The 19858-nt window shown below is 40.2% G+C and overlaps 2 protein-coding genes across 3 annotated transcripts; one reads left to right on the top strand and one right to left on the bottom strand.

Annotated features, from left to right (window-relative positions):
* Window positions 1-539: 539 nt before the first annotated feature.
* atp8b4 (ATPase phospholipid transporting 8B4) lies at window positions 540-12611 on the top strand (the record flags this gene model as incomplete). Its single annotated transcript, XM_083973505.1, has 27 exons — window positions 540-582; window positions 2473-2531; window positions 2618-2731; window positions 2823-2921; window positions 3016-3077; window positions 3175-3247; window positions 3479-3549; window positions 4371-4450; window positions 4595-4753; window positions 4886-4974; window positions 5345-5541; window positions 5658-5866; window positions 6283-6326; window positions 6430-6595; window positions 6696-6884; window positions 7736-7851; window positions 7987-8151; window positions 8237-8348; window positions 8458-8563; window positions 8787-8928; window positions 9337-9520; window positions 10136-10359; window positions 10457-10540; window positions 11029-11274; window positions 11356-11494; window positions 11590-11720; window positions 12291-12611. The coding sequence occupies exons 1-27, from the start codon at window positions 552-554 to the stop codon at window positions 12609-12611; spliced, it is 3612 nt and encodes a 1203-aa protein (XP_083829631.1). The 5' UTR covers window positions 540-551.
* A 196-nt stretch (window positions 12612-12807) lies between these two features.
* On the bottom strand, window positions 12808-18842 carry galk2 (galactokinase 2). Of its 2 annotated transcripts, XM_083973579.1 has the most exons (10): window positions 18711-18842; window positions 18523-18611; window positions 17939-18062; window positions 17725-17818; window positions 17449-17595; window positions 16772-16870; window positions 16468-16620; window positions 16091-16301; window positions 15247-15448; window positions 12809-14667 (listed from the first exon to the last, which is right to left on the bottom strand). In XM_083973579.1, the coding sequence occupies exons 1-10, from the start codon at window positions 18758-18760 to the stop codon at window positions 14460-14462; spliced, it is 1377 nt and encodes a 458-aa protein (XP_083829705.1). In that variant the 5' UTR covers window positions 18761-18842; the 3' UTR covers window positions 12809-14459. The 2 variants fall into 2 exon arrangements, with proteins under 2 accessions (XP_083829706.1, XP_083829705.1); XM_083973580.1 differs by lacking the exon at window positions 18523-18611 and having other exon boundaries at window positions 12808-14667; window positions 18711-18792.
* Window positions 18843-19858: the final 1016 nt, after the last annotated feature.

Here is a 19858-nt window from a genome sequence, read left to right on the forward strand (position 1 = left end):
GCTTTAAATAAATGGTCGCCACCGAATGACAGGATACATGGAGGCAACACAAGCCTGCGTCTGTGACAAACTTGAGCAAGGTAGGAAAAGACTTCAGACAATAGACTATCTATTCTGTTGTTACACTGCTGAACCATAATTTTCCCCATACACAGCTACATCAACTGTTTTTTTGTTTTTTTTGTTCGTTTGTTTTTGTGTAGCCTATGTGAAAACGAGATTTAACTACACTTATCTCCTTTAGTGGTATTCCCATCTTATTGCTCACCTGAGACCTTTTGCTAAGGAGACAGTTCACTGGGGATTTACCATCTGCTCAGTTTGCTTGTCTGAGCAGAAAAGAAACAAGACACCACTTTGCTTCGTGTATTGCCTAAGATGTTACAAGATGAGCGTTTATTCCAGACTCTGACTCATTCCTCCATCACGTTTACTCCTCTACCATCCCACTGCTAAATGCTCAGCTCCACACTTTTCCCTGTAGTGTGTTGAAGTGTTGTGTTGTTCTCCATGTGTGTTACAGGGAAACCTTCGGGAGGTCCCAGGAGAAGATGGCAATCTGGGGGAGAAATACTTATGTTGGTAAGACACATTTTCCTTTATTCTTTATTTCAAGTCTTTTATTAGAATCCTTTCCCAGTCAAGTGGGTAACTTAAAACATTGTTTAAGCAAAAAAGTAAATAACAACATAGGATTTTGGAGGGTAAAATGTGCAGAAGGTTCAAATTTAATTCAGGAAACAGACCTCGTATCTCCCACTCCACCCTGTCCTGGTGCACTGCACTGGTTTTGAGAGACAATAAAACTGGATACAGCAGCCTCTCACTACTGTCTCCCTCTCTATGTGGGTGTGTGTCTGTGAGGACTGTTTTTGTCTTTGTGCTTCACAGGGCCAAACCAAAAATATTTCCATGGTCTTTTTTTGGATGGAAATCAGCTGTGTTTTAATTCCTCAGTTATTTGTGTTGAAAGAGGTCACACACGCTATTGAAACTGCTGATCTAAATACTGTATCGATGGTTGGGCTCAGAAAGAATATGGTGCGAATTATTTCCTGAAGCTGCTGGGAATAATTTCACAGCATGATCTCACTGTAAGGTGTTTAGACTTGCAGGTTTACTCAAGAGTCTGCTGAAGTTCCCAGGAAGATCTCTCACAAATCTGACATAACTTTGTGCTGGAGTAGAAAACAATGTTGAATTTAGACATCTACTAATTAAATGTTTAAGCAGACCAGTGCCTTCGCTTGACAAAAGCTTTTCTTAATAATTAATTGCCATAGTAACTGAGAGCAGGATGAGAGCAGTCTGTTGTGTGAGAAGGTCTATCCTGTTGCATCTCCCTGTGTGTGTATTATGCATAATTCATCAGTGATTTAACCTCATTTGAAGACAACAGGTCCAGCTCCGTGCTTCCTCAGACGTTGCTCTGTGTGGAAAGGTTTTTGATAAGTCTCATCATGTGGCAGCTGACTGGTATTTATTGTATTGATCAAACGTGGAAGTCTTCTGGTCTTGGGTAGAAAGCACAGGCTCAGACATGCTATTTTATCAAAGCCTTGAAAAGGAGTCGTTATTTGAAGCTTTACTTACTTAGTCAAGCGTACTCAGATGTTGTGGTGTGTTCATTCGACCTCATAACAATGTTGTATGATAATAGAGGCACGCCAGATGCTATTTTAGTAAACAAGAGAGACAGCTTTTAACATCCATGGAAACAAAATGACCAAAACAAATGAGAGCGAATTGTTGTTATTGTTGGTGTGTGATGATAATGACGTGTTACTGAATTCCAATAAGTGATTAGTTACTGTAAAAATGTATAGGGATTCCACTTAATTTGTTAATTACTGAGCTTCAGTGGTGACATGTGGCAGAAGTGCGGACGTCATTTAATGGCTTTGCCTAGAATACATTTTATTAAAATATACTGGAGGGTCATATAAAAGCATTGTTTGTCGAAATTAAAATCTGCATTGTTTCAAAGCTTCTGACATTCTGCTTCAGAGGATTAAAGACTGACTATGACAGTGGTACAGAAACATGTATGAAGCTCCCCCAGTGGAAAGTCTCACTGCATTTTACCTTTCAAAATAACCACCACCCTAAAACAACACTTTTAAGCTATTGTAACATAGTTTAGTGGGATTTCATCCTGCAAAACTAAACAAAATGAAATATCTAAATGTTTTCTTTAATGGGCCACTGTAAATTTCTTTCAGACCATGTTTGATGTGTTTGATTAATTATGTGTTTGACTAAACTAAATAAGTTGTAAATATGTGATATTAAAATAATATTTAAGGGGTGTATATGATAACAAGTCAGAAGAGTAGCTGAAGAGAATATACAATGAATTTAGCTTTGTCCTACTGTGTAAATGTGAAAATCTAGTAGTGGTATAGTGTTTATTTTATTCAAGTGAAAATTTCATCAGCTTGTTGACGGTGACAGTGTGTTCTCTGTGTGTAGAGAAGGAACGCCGTGTGAAAGCCAATGCACGAGACTACAATGACAAGTTCTGTTATGCTGTAAGTAAACCTCACAATTGCCTCAGGTTTGCGTCAGCCGCAAATTCAGGCTCATCAGCGCTGTTTCTAAACGTGTCATTGTTCAGGACAATCACATCAAAACCTCAAAGTACAACGTCTTCACCTTCCTGCCCATCAACCTGTTTGAGCAGCTCCAGAGGGTGGCCAATGCGTACTTCGTAGTGCTGCTGATACTGCAGGTGAGAGCCGAGGCAAACAAAACTCTTCTGTCTCGCGTAGTTTTAATGAATGAGTGTGTGGACTAATGTGCACTTTTTTCTTTGCACATAGTTAATTCCAGAAATATCCTCCCTGTCCTGGTTCACAACCATCGTGCCTTTGGTGTTGGTGTTGGTAATCACAGCTGTCAAGGATGCCACAGATGACTACGTTAGTTTTTCTTCATCTGCTCTTTGTGTGCAGCTCCTCATGCTCCTCCTTAAAATTATGAACCTACGTCCCTGTTTTTTCTTTTAAATCTCAGTTCCGACATAAGAGCGACCAGCAAGTCAACAACCGCCAGTCTCAGGTTCTCATCAAAGGAAGGTGTTTTAATGTTTTGTGTATGATTGTTCATGCTTTGTAGGGGCACACATGTTGGTCCGGTTTGATTTTAAGCTGCTGTGCTTTTGTGTTTTCCAAGTTTACAGAATGAGAAATGGATGAACGTTCGAGTCGGGGATATCATCAAACTAGAGAATAACCAGTTTGTTGCTGTGAGTACACCTTGCTGTGTTGTTGTGTTGTGTGTCATGCTTATTAAGAGATAATTTTCTTTCTTTTTTTAAATGTTGTTGTATCATTGATTAAAGGAGGTTTATCTTCAAGGAAATAGATGGAGAAGGTTTATAATTAAAGCTGTCTTATGGGAGATACAGATGTTGCTGAGTGATCTTTTGCAGATTGAGTGTTGTAATTGATTTACTGTATTGCCTTTGTACACACAGGCAGACATCCTTCTTCTCTGTAGCAGTGAACCCTATGGACTGTGCTACATCGAGACCGCAGAGCTAGATGGGTAAGTGTAGCACTGGTTATGTAAAAATGTCCAAACCACAATCACAATGAGACTTTGGTAACACTTTATTTGACGCCTATCGCCTATTATAAACACTCATAAGGCTTCATAACAATAAGCATAACACATTATAGAGCATTTTATAATGATTATAATTATAATAGAGTTATAATAGAGTTATAATTAAGCAATATCACACAAGAGGGAGTGCTGTTGTACTGTATATCAGCACGGCTGTGATTCGGTCGTAGGCACGAGGCCGCAGGCCGAGTGCCGCAGATAATCACTGATAATCAGATATCACTGTATATCAGCACTATGGAACGTCTCGTTGTCCAATCAAATTGCTCGGTTGGGACCGGTCGGAACTAACTGTTGTATAATGCTCTATAATGTGTTATGCTTATTGTTATAAAGACTTATGATAATTTATGAGTGTTTATAATGATAGTTATACACGTTTATAAGCCATTATAACACATTATAACTATATTTATAATGCATTATCGACGTGGGCATTGTCAGCGAGTTACTAACAATTATAAAGTATTATAATACCTGACCTTATAAGTCATGATAAAATGCTCTATAGTGTGTTGTGATCATTATTATAAAGCCTTATGATCATTTATTAGTGTTTATAACTATAGTTATACAGTGCTATAACTGCATTAACTCATTATAAGTATGTTATAATGCATTATAGAGATAGGCTTCAAATAAAGTGTTACCGAGGCTTTTAATGAATGTGACTTTTCTCAATGAAAACTTTATTTTAAATTTTCTACACATCACCACACTTTTTCCTTTTGTCCTCACAGAGAGACCAATCTGAAAGTTCGTCAGGCCTTGACCGTCACCTCAGATTTGGGAGACATTTCAAAACTGATGGACTTTGATGGTGAGATGATGCTTTAAATCTTTATTTTCACATTTGTGCAACACATCACGCGTTGACTTACTGTACATGTGACTTTTGCTGTACGAATCACCAACGAATATCTTTCTTTGCGGTAACATCTGTTCTCGTGTGAATGTCTTTTAGGAGAAGTAATTTGTGAGCCACCAAACAACAAGCTGGATAAATTTACAGGAACATTATTCTGGAGGAACAATAAATACTCCCTTGACAATGAAAAAATGCTGCTGCGAGGTTGTGTACTCAGAAACACTGAGTGGTGCTTTGGGATGGTCATATTTGCTGGTATGATATTTTATGTCGATGCTTTCATTCACCACATCCATTAGCCTTGTCTGTGTATTTCTGTGTATTTCTGTGTATTTCTTTTTTTAGCTTCCTCTCAACACTGACGTTTGTTTCCTCTGTGTCCAACAGGGCTGCAAACCAAACTGATGCAGAACTGTGGGAGAACAAAATTCAAAAGGACAAGTATTGACAAGCTGATGAACACTTTGGTTTTGTGGGTAAGCCTTGCACTGCCTTTGTCTGATAACTTACACCCATATCTTTTTTTAACCCTTAAAAAGCTTTGCCAACCTACACAAGTGTTTCTCACTGTTACACCTCTGCTCATTTGTTACTTCAGGTAATTTATACCAACACACATAAGTAGTACATTGTCCCTACCTAATGGGTCCAACAAAACTAGTAAGGGGCATGTCAGTCTAGTAATACAGACTGAGTAATACTCTAATAGAGTCTGTATGCACCCAGAGGAAGAGGTCCAATCAAACAATATGAGTGAAAACATCTGCACTTTAAATTCACTATGGTTTGTAATTGATATGAGGGTTTCCTGTATTAGACACGTCTTTCACTGTGACTCTGTTTCAGATTTTTGGCTTCCTCATTTGTATGGGCATTATTTTGGCCATTGGAAACAGTATCTGGGAGAGTCGGATTGGCAGAAACTTCCAGGTGTTTTTGCCCTGGAACCAGATTCAGAGCAGCGCTGGTTTCTCTGGCTTCCTCACCTTCTGGTCCTACATCATCATCCTCAACACAGTCGTGCCCATCTCCCTGTATGTCAGGTAAGGTAGAAGAGCATACGGAGGTCGAAAATTTCCTTCAATTATTTTGCAAAATAATGTTGTTTTTGTCGCTTTGATGAAACATGGGTCATATTATTGTGAATTATTTCCTTCAGTGTGGAGGTTTTGCGGCTCGGACACAGTTACTTCATTAACTGGGACCGTAAGATGTACTACAGACAGACAGACACTTCAGCTGAAGCTCGCACCACCACCCTGAACGAGGAGCTGGGCCAGGTGGAGTTCATCTTCTCTGACAAGACGGGCACCCTCACACAGAACATCATGGTGTTCAGCAAGTGCTCCATCAATGGACAGACGTACGGTATGGAACTTCTCGGAAACCAGTCTTTGACTAAATTGTCTGACTTTCAGATTTAGACCTAATAGGCCCTACACACAGATGTTACATGGCGATTTAGAGAAATAAATAAAAGGAGGGAGAAAATATTTTATTCAATAAACATGCAATTTCATATTCCATCAAATGTTTTTAAGTGGCTGTATAGGAAGACACCTTCATCATTCTCTGAAAGACCATTGAAGACTGTACTGACTGACTCATATGAAAAACTGTAGCCTACAAGCTGCAAACAATTTCAGCCTTTTGGTTAGAAAGACTGGATTTACTATAGTTATGTATCAACGGTTAAATATAATATATTTGATGTCAGGGCAAAATATTTATTATTCGAAAATGTCTTACCCTGATCTTCAAAATGCCCATATTTTTTTTCTTAGGTGACGTGTATGATGAATTTGACCAGAAGGTGGAAATTACAGAGGTATGTAAACAACCAGAAACAGTAAGCTCCTCCTGCTGTTATATAAGATAACTACACCTAATTTTCTAATTTCTGACTATGTTGATGGTCAATGTTCTTTCAGAAAACAGCCTGTGTGGATTTCTCCTTCAACCCGCTCTGTGACAGAAGGTTTAAGTTTTACGACAGCAGCCTGATTGAAGCCATTAAACTGGAGGATCCCACAGTGCAGGAGTTCTTCAGACTGCTGGCTCTGTGCCACACTGTGATGCCAGAGGAGAAGAGTGAAGGTAGAACACACACACACACACAGTCCAGTAGGTGTATCAGTAAAATCAACAACTCTGTTCATAAAGGTGTTCTCCGCCTAATGTTTCTGTTAACATGAAGGACATCTGGTGTACCAGGCCCAGTCACCTGACGAGGGAGCACTGGTCACCGCTGCACGAAACTTTGGGTTTGTCTTCCGGGCTCGAACCCCCGAGACCATCACGGTGTATGAGATGGGACGAGCTGTCACCTACCAGCTGCTGGCCATTCTGGACTTCAACAACGTGCGCAAGAGAATGAGTGTCATTGGTTAGGTCTTCACTCGCTACAGCATCACTGAAGTTCACTATCTCATGCACATTAATAATCTGTTAATAATGACATGAATCAAAACCATAGCTGTTCTAGTCCTCCACAAACTTCTTATATAGTCCATCTTTCTGATGAGGCTCCATGTATAAAGTGTGTATAAGTTGTAACAAATAGTTGATCACTTATTAATAAATAATTGACCAATACTTAATAGCAGTGGTTCTCAGACTTTTTCACATTAGGCTTTCCTAAAGTGACTTTTGGGTGGAATTCAGTGAAAATAAATGGTTCCCTTTTTTGCTGTGGGCACCTCAAAGGGCCGCACTGCTTTATAGATTAGTTAACAAGAACATCATTTTGATTTATAGGTTGTGGAAAATGATCCTTAAGCAAGAGAGTTTTATTATTTTTAGGTAGCAATTTCATTCAAAATCCATTTATGTTATTATGATGTTTTATTACCTTTTATCTGTTACTTAATTTTGTTGATAGTTCATTACATTATATTATATTATATTTCTATTTGATTACTTGGAGGGTCAGAATCATCCTGGAGGAGGATTTTCCACAACTTGGCAACCCAAAATCTGATGTTATTATTAATGTCATATAACTGATGTGTAAAGGATTAGAGCTTATAAAGACATTATAAACCGTGCCTCATCATTAAGTGGCACCAAAACTTGATAATGATATTTGTGTCAATCAGTAGCAAGTCTTTATTTTCAAATAGCATGACGTTTCTGTCTCTATGTGGATGAGCCTGTTTTCAGTCTGTCATCCTTCTTTGTTGTCTTTTCTGCTAATAAGAAGCATGATGGTGTTTGTTCTGTTCCTGTGACTAACAGTAAGAAATCCACAAGGTCAGATCAAACTTTACTCCAAAGGAGCCGACACTATTATCTTTGAGCGGCTGGATCAATCCAGCGAGGACCTCATGTGCACTACCTCAGAGCATCTCAGTGTAAGTGGTGCTTAATTAGATAACAACTCAGTAAACACATTTTTAAATAAATGCACTGAGCACTCTCTGTATTAGTAGTCTCATAAAAACAGCAGATAGTGTTACTGAAAACATTTTTTTTTTTTTGCCCTGCAGGAATTTGCTGGAGAAGGGCTTCGGACATTAGCTCTAGCCTACAAAGACATTGATGAAAATGATTTTGAAGTTTGGATGAAGAAGCTTCTGTTTGCCAGCACTGTGCTCGAAAACCGCGAGGATCAGCTGGCTGCTCTTTACGAGGAGATCGAGCAGGGCCTGAAGGTACAATTGACATCCTTTTGTTTACATCCTTGAAGCCATCAAACTCATTTGGCCCCTTGCAGACTGACTGCTGCTCTGGTTGAAGCTACTAGGTGCCACAGCGATAGAGGACAAACTACAGGAAGGAGTCCCAGAGACGATCGCCTGTCTAAACCTGGCCGACATCAAGATCTGGGTCCTCACAGGAGACAAACTGGGTAACGTAAATCACCTAAATGATCATATTTACTAGAGAAGCTTCTGCTTTATGGGCGGTAACCTCTCTGTGAAACGCTGCGGAGCTGTGAAGTGTGTGTGACATTTCAGAGACAGCCATGAACATCGGCTACTCCTGCAACATGCTGCGAGACGACATGAACGAGGTGTTTGTTGTCTCCGGCCACACGCAGCTGGAGGTGCAGCAACAACTGAGGTGACACATTATATATTTATAATTTCACCTCTCCTCACACATCAGACTGATTCATTTAGGTCACGGGGGAAATCGTTTGTGTTTACAGCCTCATTAGTGGAAGATTTTGTCATTTGAAATAAATACACCTCTGTGCCTATTGAGTAATATTCCATCAACTGAGAGATTTATGTAATTGCAACGGACTGAAGATGTGTGTGGGTTTGCTTTTCTCTCTTGTCAGGAGCGCAAAGGAGCACATCCTCGGCCTGAGTCGAGTTAGCGGTGCAGGAGATGTGGAGAAGACAGACATGCTTGCAGATGATTCTGTGTTTGAAGAAGCTATCATTGCAGAGTATGCACTAGTCGTCAATGGACACAGTTTAGTAAGTCACCCTGATATGTTGCATCATATGAAAAGATAACTGTCCCCTATTATCCTTTGGGGTTTTTATTTTGCTAGAAACACCTGCAGGTTTTATTTAACGGTGGCTGTGTTGCTGAGTCTTGCATCTCTGTGGCTGCTGCTGACTGTGCCGACTCTGTAATGAACAGAGAGCTGCTGTGCTGCCGAGGGCCCTCAGCCCTATTACAGCTTTTTAATAACATCCATTTCCTCACAGGGGAGCTGCTCCCTCGCTGCGCCTTGAGCTGTGTGCATGGTGCGCAGCAGCTCGGTGGGGATGTTACACTGAGCTGCTGCTTGGTGTTGCCTCTGCAGGGGGTTGATGCTAAAGGATGGTAATGATGGGTTGAGTAGGTGTGATGTGTGTGTGTGTGTGTTCTCCCCGCAGGCTCATGCTCTGGAGCCACAGCTGGAGCACGTCTTGCTGGACTTGGCCTGTCTTTGCAAGACGGTCATCTGCTGCCGGGTCACTCCCATGCAGAAAGCTCAAGTGGTGGAGCTGGTGAAGAGGCACAAGAGGGCCGTGACCCTGGCCATCGGAGACGGAGCCAATGATGTCAGCATGATCAAGAGTAAGTCACAGGATCGTTGTGAATCCTGAAGCACGGCCTCAGTTTGTTTCTCTCTTGTGTCGGTCACAGAGGTTACTTTAGAATATACTGTATATATCTACATATTGATTTTACAATTAGTTAGACAACCACGGAGGTCTCAGTTATCCGGCTCAAATGTACACTGGCACAAACTGGGGCCTCATGCGGCAGTGATTTGAGCTGAGTCTGCTCTGTGTCGTCAGGCTCTGCTGCTGTGTCCTTTAGTAAGACACTAAAACCATGATGAAAGTCTTGACTGGGGCTCAATAAGTGTCACACAGTAGAATGAGTTTTCTTCTTCCGAGGCTATTTCTGTCGTAGTCAGCAGCTTTTTCACAGAGGCTCTGTCAGCCTCAAGTAGCAGAATCAAGACATAATGTAATAAGATTTATTTAAAAAAAATTTTTTGCAAAGTTTTGGTCACATATAGAAACAGTTTGGTATGTTTCTTGGCTCATCAGAAAACAAAGTAAAGACCTGTTTAACTTAAAAATAAAAGGTGATCATGTTCCTTTTTAACATGGTAGATATTATATGATTCAGTGTATTAACTATCCAAGTTTCCAAGTGACCCACACTGTATTTCTCCTTCAGCCGCTCACATCGGTGTTGGCATCAGTGGTCAGGAGGGGACGCAGGCTGTTCTGGCTTCAGATTACTCCTTCGCTCAGTTTTGGTACCTGCAGCGGCTCTTGCTGGTACACGGGCGCTGGTCCTACTTCCGCATGTGCAATTTCCTGTGTTACTTCTTCTACAAGAACTTTGCCTTCACGCTGGTCCACTTCTGGTACGGTTTCTTCTGTGGTTTCTCAGCTCAGGTAAGAAGACTGTGACATTATACCATGCAGCCTCTCTGCTCATTAAACATCTGTCCCTTTTTGTGCTGAGTGAGTGTTACTGTGCTCTTTCCCGCAGACTGTCTACGACCAGTGGTTCATCACCCTCTTCAATATAGTCTATACATCCTTGCCAATACTCGCAATGGGACTTTTTGATCAGGTAATAATGTTAAATATGTGATGATAATATAGAAGTGACTTATACTTAATGTTCTCAATATCAAATAACCCAAATCCTTTTTAAAGAAACTCTTCATTTCTAAATTGGACTAAAGTCCATTTACTTTTTCAAGCTCCTGAGCCATCTTATATTTTTCTGTTTGTTTTTCTTTTCAAGATACTCTCAAGTCATACAGGTGAATATTTTATTACTGTACACCACTTTTACTTTGCCATGATTAAGAAACCCCCCAAAGGCACCTTGTTATCCAACCCCCCAGCTGATACTGCACTAAATTCAACCTATGTGTGACTTGAACCCCAAACCTAACCAACCCTAACCCACATCAATATACAACATTGTATATTGTTCATTTATCATCATTAGTTCCTATTTGCACCAAGCACTAACCTCCGCACCTCACTTCTTATATAAAATCCCTCTAAATTTGAAAAGCATAACGCTCATGCTGTCTCTGTTTTCTGAAGGATGTCAATGACCAGAACAGCATTCGCTACCCGAGCCTCTACAAACCCGGACAACAAAACCTCCTCTTCAACAAGCGCCAGTTTTTCCTGTGCACGCTGCAGGGGATGGGCACATCATTCCTGCTCTTCTTCATTCCCTACGGAGCCTTCTCCGTCATGGTGACAGAGGACGGCTCCCACTTCTCCGACCAACAAGCTTTTGCCGTTACCATTGCAACATCCTTGGTTATTGTCGTAAGTGTTCAGGTAAGAGACTGAAGAGAATGAGAACAGACAGGAATAATTCACACTATAAATAATGTTAATTATGCTCATGTCTGGTTCTAGATTGGACTTGACACACACTACTGGACAGCTGTCAATCACCTCTTCATATGGGGGAGTCTGATTGTGTACTTTGCCATTTTATTTGCAATGCAAAGCAATGGCATATTTGGCATCTTTCCAAGTAATTTCCCATTCGTAGGTACGTTTATCTCAGTGTGACACATGACACATGGAAATAATGTTGATGCAGGGGAACTGGGAACAAATAAATTTAGTTTTTTTTTTCTTCCCCAGGCACGGCCCGAAACTGCCTCCAGGAGAAGAGTGTGTGGTTGGTCATTCTGCTCACCACTGTGGTGTGTGTTGTACCCGGCTTAGTAGTAAGCTTCCTGAGAGTCGACCTCTTCCCAACTCTAACAGACAAGGTGCAATAAGGATTTCACTAATGTTTCTTATATGGCTGTAGTGCAGTTGTAGAAAGACTAAATAGTTGAGTCACATATCAGAAAAACTGGCTCCACCTCAACAGGTGCAATAGTAAAATGCTAGTGTGGATCATTTTTAACAGTCAAATGATGTCATATGTAATAATATATCCATCACAGCAGTCGTTTTTCTGCAGAATGAGTGCTACTCGTGCGCTAAATTTAACTTACATAAATGCTATTCTTTTTTCCCATATTGATTAGAACAAGATTTCCATGTCCTTTTTATATTTTATTGATGAAAGTTGCCTAGATTCAGAAAGTGAGCCTTAAAACTTTTGTGATGTCACAACAAAGCAATCGCCACCCTCGTCCATGCCCCATGTTCAGCCTATTCAGACCCAGCCATGGCAGTATTTTTTTCAGTGTTTACCTGAAATCTGCTATATTTTTTACACTTTCGTTGGCTAGAGCTCCAGGGACATTTATTTTTTTTTTTTACATTTTATCATCTGTACTTTTGCTTAAGTAAAGAATTAAACTACTTCTACCACTTCTATATTTCAACAGATTTGCCACCTACAACAGTCCAGAAAAAGACAGGGGCCTCATGAGCGGAGCCTGAGGCGGGTTCGCAGGACGAGCTCCCGTCGCTCTGCTTATGCCTTCTCCCACCAACAGGGCTATGGAGAGCTGATCACCTCAGGCAAAAACATGAGGACCAGCATAGTGTCTTCTGCTCGCTCGCCGGAAAGAACACAGCACAACCCCAACTGGATAGAAACCATGTTAAAGAGAAAGAACGAAGTCTCTTGCGTCCCTGAAAGTTCAGGCGGTCCACAAAACAGTAACAGACCAACACAGACCCCATCGCAACAGCACACAGACTGAGCCCCAACGGTGGCAGATACTGACCAAGCACAACGTTTGAGTGTCCTTCATTTGGGTGAATTTAAACCCAAATCCAACTACAAAGACATACCTCATTTTTTATTAGTGTGATTCATGTGGACACTGTTGAATGTTAAAAGCCAATTAAAACATGATCATGTAGATGAACTATTTCCAAAAAAGCCAACAGATCAAAAACTACTTTTAACCTGCATCATGCAAAACACATTCAATTTGCAAACTTTTGGCTCGACAACAGCAGGTATGTTAGGACAATATTATGCATGTGTTGCCAAAGTTAAAGAAATATTTGTCGTCCTGCATTAACTGGTTCAATTAAGTCTTCAATCACTGGTGCATTTATTTAATATTATTTAAATAGCATGTTCTTGTCTGTGTAATAAATGATTGGCACATTTCGGCACCTTGAGAGAAACCTTAAGCAATCACAAACCTCAAGGTATAATTCAGACACGACAGAAGCAAAGGTTCAAGCTGCTGCAATCAGTAAGAAATTCTGCTCATCGATAGACTTAAGTCTGTCAAGCCTATGCATTAAAGCTTTAATCTCACCCTACATCCAAAGTGCTAAAATAGTGTTTATGTAAATACTTAAGTTCCTGAATATGATGATAAGCACAAATGAATTACTGAAATCTCTCATTACCTTTAACTGACTTCAGAATTTGCCAGTATGCCGTTAAACAAACTGGAACCTCAAATATGCGACTTGGAGCATTTTTGAACAAGGATGTGCAAGAGTCTGTTTTCGCTGTGCTGTGCCTTGTAGGGTTCTGTTGAAAAATAGTCTTTTTTTTTGTTTTTTTTATTTGATGTTGATGGTTCTCTGAGTGGAACTAAGAGCTGAGAAATGTGTGAAACTGGATTGCATGGCTTAAAAATCCTCTTACATTGTGCAGTTGTACAACATCTGAATGATCATTGTCGAATTCAATTTTACAAATCACATCACATCAAAAATGTGTCACTTCCCAAAATGAAAAACAAAAGAACAAAACAAAAATGGCAGATGAGTTTAGCATGAAAACCCAACATCCAACAACAAATATTTCCTCCTTCATTAGATTTTCAGTCGGTATCTGACCAGAAGGAGGAACGCAGGGTGAGGGAGGATGTGTAAAATGTCCCTCAACAGATTTACATGCAGAATGCTGCGGTCACATTTAATACAGGAGAGCAGCATGTGTCTTAGACCACCGAGCCTCTGCCATCACTGCTCTTAATGAAAGGAAGATTGATCCTGTGCAGGAGCTCAAGGCCAGTGTGTGATCCTATAATTAGGACTATTCTGATTTCCTAGTGGCTCTAACACACAGACACACACACACACAAACCTGACACAACGTGAAATGTGAACCTGTTCCAGTGATGCACATGTAAAGAAAAAAAATCGTATCTATCTTCCATGATTTTTACTCTTGCAAATGACATGTTGATCTCAGAAATGTTAATAAAAGATGAATAGATTTTATATAAATTAAATGTATGATTTCTTAATTTGCAATCTTGTTTTGTTTATTAGAACAGTGAGCAGGCAGGCGTACAAAATCATTACAATTCATTCATGATTAAAAAGAACATGTTTTATCACAAAGCGTATTCCCTTTTTAAGACAGTAATTTTTGGCCCTTGTAGTCCAGAAATCCATAAAGCAGCAAATGAAACACCTAATTAGGTTGACATTGTGTGTCATCTTGTAATTTGAAGTGTCTTCAAGTGTAAGAAAAGGCAAAACAAAGAGTTCCCCGCAGCAGTGTATTTCTGACATATTTGAACCTGAATCATATTTATCTGTATCTGAACAGCTCTGTGTTAGTGTGATCCATTTCACTCCTCGAGGAAAACTGCAGCTCCTCCACCCGGCTTTGTTACAAACAGACTCTGTTTTTCCATGGCTGCTCTGCGTGGATCAGGGAGGTAGTAGGCTTCTCTGACAGCTTGTAAGAAAGACGCCACCTTTTCACTGGGAACCATGGAGACGGCACAGCCGCCCCAGCCCGCTCCTGTCAGCCGGGAGCCCACAGCCCCCGACTTCCTGTAACCAAGAGAAACAAGAACCAGCTCTGTGTTTCAATACATTATCATCATCGGTACCTTCAATCACGTTATCATACATTTAGAAAGAATGTGGTGATGTGATGAGAATAACATGGAGAAAGCAAAGTATTTCACTGTATGTGGAGCAATATGATCAATCAGTATTAAGCATAATGAGGATGAGAGGTCCAAACACTATTTACTTCCAAGCTTTTGCTTATGCATGCTAACCTTTGCTTATTATCACTAGATACTAGAGCCAAGGCTGCTGTAACTGGTAGTGGCATTTTCAAAACTGCAGTTTGATTAATGTGTGACGTCTTTCTGTTAAACGCCTTGGCAGGTTTTCATTTACTGTTCACTGCACCATCAGCAAAATATCAGGACAGTAAAGGGGGGGGGGCAATGAAAATGGAGACACATACAAATAACTCCAACATACTTCAAGTTGGTTATTGTAAAACAGATATTTTTGTTAGTTGAATCTATAAAACAGTTTCTGTGCATCTTTGTTGTGTTGTGGGTGTAAATTAGTAATAGCCAGCCTGTGAGTCAGGAGATATTCTTCTGTACTCACCGACAGATGTCCACCAGTTGGTCCAGTTCTGTGCAGCTGCACTCATACAGGTCTCTGCAGCTCGCATGGCTCTGGTTCATCAGGTCTCCCAGCAGCTGTATGGACTCAGCAGGTCCAGAGTCACACACGCTTTGAAACTGCAGCACCCGTGCAGCCTCTCCATACACGTGCTTGGCTCGCTGGTGCAGCTTAAAGTGCGTCACTGAAAGAGTTTAAATGTATCTTTTATTATTCTGTATGCAGACATCCTGTTAAACTGTCTGCTTGGTTACAAAAGTGAGGAAATGACTGAAATGCAAAGTAAACCTTAAAATATTATTACGTTCTACTGATATCAGGGTTTGGTAAAAAATGTACCATACATTTCTTCAATCTTTTTTTAATTTATTCACAGAGAAAGACACATATCAATAATTATCTCACGATCTAGAAAAAAATGAATATGGTTGGAAATTTGTGTTGTTTTTTTGCAATGCAATTAAGGGTAGGAAAACATAGATATAACAAAACAGAAAACCACCCAGTTCTTTGGTGACATAATGTCAGTGTCAATGTCAATTTATTTATATAGCACATTTCATATGGCGAGCATAAACTCAATGTGCTTCAGGATAAAAGCAAGATGCAATACATGTGAGTACATATTAAAACAAAAGCTAGTGCATATTAAAACATAATGAAAGCTTCAACTACCTGTCACTGAAATTATCTAGATGAATAGCAATTTTAGAATACTAAACAATACTAAAAACTGTCACTGATAAATCTTAAGACCTACTAATTGACTGATGGTTTAAACATTAAACATGACTGAGATCTGATGTCACAGTGTGCTGTTGCTCACCATGCTGAGTGTTGGCGCTCAGCAGCTCTGTGGAAAAGTGCTCGGGGGTGATACCCAGCACCTTGCAGATCTCCTCTCGGCCGTACGGCTCAGGATGCAACACCTCGTCCACCAGAGCCAGCATCTCTCCCAGCGAGGCCTTCAGCGCCCTCTGAACCTCGGCCAGCTTCATCATCCTGTTCCCATCCAGACCCTTCGCCTGGGCCAGCATCTGATTCACACCGGCCAGGATATTTTGTATCAGAATTTGAATATTTTCTACTCGCATATAAACTTTTGAGCTTTTGGAATTTTTTTTTCCCCCTCATAAACAAATAAAATGACATGAATCATCTCTGGAAAAACAGGCTGAGACCCAGGGGAGAGAGTCATTGTACCTTTGTGGCAATTCGACACTCCACCACGCGGATATTGAAGTGAGAAGAGGCAGCTTTGTTCATCTCCACGCAGCAGTTGGAGATCACAAACACGGCTCCGTCCGGTAGCTTCACATCAGTGGCCCGCAGAGGCTGGAACTCTATCAGCTTTGCCTGACAGATAGAAATTCAAAACCATTAAAACAAGTGATGAACTGATGCCTACACATGAATTTTTAATCAACAACAAACTACAGTGACAACATTGTAATTCAAGCTATTACTAATGTGGTAGGAAATATCACTTGTTATCAAAGCTACATACGGTTCCTCTCTCTGCCAGGAATGAGATGGACTGGTCCATACCACCTCCCTCTGTCCCAATGTAGCGCTCACATTTGGCACATATCTCAGCAAGAGCCACCTTTAATCGTGACAAATATCAATGTAAGCATTAGTTATTTTCTTTTACACAGCATTCACTGACTAAAGATAAAACAGTTACACCACAAATTGTACTTTTTCTGTTATGTTCTGCACACAAAAGAGACATAACCAAAGACAGGAGAGACTGAAAAATGCCACATGCATTGAAGATATAATGAGAGAGTGTAATCTACAGTGTGTGTGCTATGTGTGTTCTTTACAATCATCAGGCACAATTTGTCAAATTAAATGAATGAGATTTGAATTTCAAAAATAAAGTAATTTATTAAAATTAAATTGTGAATTCTTGAATTATAGTCAGAAGGCAGATCATATTGAGGTTGCAGTAAGCTTGACCTTTGAATACCAAAATCTGATCAGTTCATCTTTGAGTCCAAGTGAAAGTTTCTATCAAATTTGAAACAAAAGGTGTTTCTGAGATATCACATGTACTGTTCTGATCAGACACTGTCTTTGGTGCAAAGGCATAAAAAAGAAAAAGGAAAACAACTGTGTTTTGTCCAATGTTGACATTGTGTTTTGCTAAAGCATTGCTTCAATGATAAAGTATTTTACCTTGGATAGGGACTTCTGATTTGCCTCCATTGTTACAAGGCCGGCACAACAAACTAAGGCACTGGAACTGGACAGACCAGAGCTCGGAGGAATGGTCCCATCAACAACACACAACATCCCTGATAGAGGACTGATCCCACACTTCTCCTGCAAATAAAAAACACAGCAGGAAGGTTCAATACATGAACAGAGCCAATATTATTTTGGTAACCTATCATTTTAATACAGTATTACATAGCAGGATAACTAATAAGAAAAGCACACTACATGTCTTACCTGAATACCTTTAACTCCACAGAGAAAATAATAATACCACTGTGGATTGTCTCTGTCTATGGCAATGTCTTCTGAACATGACACTGTGAAATCCCTGCAAAGTGAGAAAAAAACATTCAGAGAGTAGTTAATGATGCACTCACATGCATTTTCAGCCCCTATTTATTTACACAGGACAATGTGAAGGTTCAGCCAGGATCATGATTCTTCTTACTTGTATTGAGGATTTGTGTTGGCCAGCTGGATTGTCCCTGAATTGTTCACTGACACAGCTGCCATGATGCTCTGGTCAATAGCCATTGGAAGCACAGAGTAGCCACAGTAATCGATGTGCTCTCCTGTTTAATATCAGAAATATGAAAAAGATATGTGGAAACTTGAGATGAATGACAGTAAATGTTTCAGTGGACATGGGTTTAGCACTGCTGGTATGGATATTTGACCACTACATTTGGTAATAATAAATATCCAATGTCTAAAATTGATTACAATTTCCCCCAAGATGTTAGAGAGCAGTAAATGCATGTCTGAACACTGTCTGCAACCTATTTACTATACACCTTTAACATGTAGATCTACAAATATAAAGAGTAAACATAAGGCTCATCGAAACTTTGGGAATCTAAAGTTTGCCTTATTTAGACTTTGAAACTGAAAATTTCAATCACTGCTTAACAATAAAGCAATTTGTTTTAACCATTTAAAAAGTATGCCTTATTAGAAAGTCCTCATTAGTCTCTGAAATCCACAATGCTACATCAGTCTACTGCTCAAACCTTTAATACAAAATGAAGTTACCTATCAGATTAACTCTTCCAGGTGCACATGCATAGAAGAGAGGAGGTTCTCCATACTTTGTTACAAAAGTATTTCTCAGGTTTTGCAGCCTGGGAAGACAAAATTAACATTTAAGTGATCAATCCTCAGACAGAGAGTAGACTACTCCCTGCCTCCCCATATGTGAGCAGCACATTATTACAACTCACCTTTCATTTGCAGGAATCGCAAACTTTAACCTGGGCGGATTTGAGGCCATTTTAAACCCGTTTAAATCAACTCTGAATAGATTTCTTGTTGTCACACAGCAGAGCTCAGAGCTGCTCGGACATCCTGGCCACCATCAGCTGACTGTCACAAGAGGATCCCGGATGCAAACTCGCTGCTCTGCGGTCGGATTTAGAGCAGGAGCTCGGCTCAGTTTATTGTCGGTCAGATCCTGTGGATGAGAGAGGAGCTGACTCAGAATCAGCTGAGGCTGCAGCGGTAAAAACATAGGGTAAAAACCAAACACGGAAGAGACAGGAGGGCAGGAGGCGGGTCCAACACCGTTCAACCAATAGGAACAGAAATTGCACTCCACATTATTATCGTCTCTTCATTGAAAATCGCAAAAAACTACTACAGAAAAACAGTTTGGCAGCAAGTTTGGTTGCAAATGCCACTCACACCTCGGGCATGACAGGTGGTGCTATTACAGTTCAGATTCCAACTTTTAAAAAAATTCTAAAATATTATTTTACCATTTTGCTGTCTGAAATTTAAAAAAAAGAAGAAGAAGAAGAAGAAAAAAAAAAAAAGAAAACTCCTGAAACCAAGTGGTTTGTCAATCCTAATGTTATGGATAAGCAGAGCATGCATCAAATGAAGTGAAGATGACTACACTACCCATAATTCCCGAGGACCTGCAGTGGTTTGGCGCTGCTAATGCGCGCGAGTTTTCAAAGTGGGCGAGTCCCCTGTTATCTTAACCCTATCTAAAGAGGACGGCCACCCGGCTAATCAATGCTAGCTTTGCCCCACACAAAGTTTACCACTCGGCTAGACGCATGCAAAGTCTTGTCAAACTCTTACTAACTAATGAACTGTTGTTCAAACGTTTCCGTCGCATGTTTTTAAAGAATGACCTGTTCGGTGTTGCGACGGTTTCGTTGTTACGCTGTTGCTAAGACGAGCTAGCATGGCCGAGTTCACGCTAGGTAGCTAGCATCGGTGCTTTGTAATGTAAACACTGACGAGCCTGGTCGTTCATACACTTTAAAGTCACTCAAGTAAAGGAATAGACAACTCAACAAAGGAAACCTCTGCTCCATTTTCCAGGTAAGAGGCGCGTGTGTGTTTTGACTGGTTAAGTTAA

This window comes from Trachurus trachurus, assembly GCF_905171665.1.
Source record: "Trachurus trachurus genome assembly, chromosome: 6".
Taxonomy (NCBI): domain Eukaryota; kingdom Metazoa; phylum Chordata; class Actinopteri; order Carangiformes; family Carangidae; genus Trachurus; species Trachurus trachurus.

Bases quoted from the DNA above. Each gene is read 5' to 3' on its own strand.
- galk2 (XM_083973579.1), bottom strand. From the start codon at position 18,760: ATGGCCTCAAATCCGCCCAGGTTAAAGTTTGCGATTCCTGCAAATGAA. The intron at 16,621-16,771 runs GTATGTAGCTTT...TCTATCTGTCAG, and splicing joins TCCTGGCAGAGAGAGGAACC to GCAAAGCTGATAGAGTTCCA. The intron at 15,449-16,090 runs GTGAGCAACAGC...AAACTCTTTCAG, and splicing joins GAGCGCCAACACTCAGCATG to TGACGCACTTTAAGCTGCAC.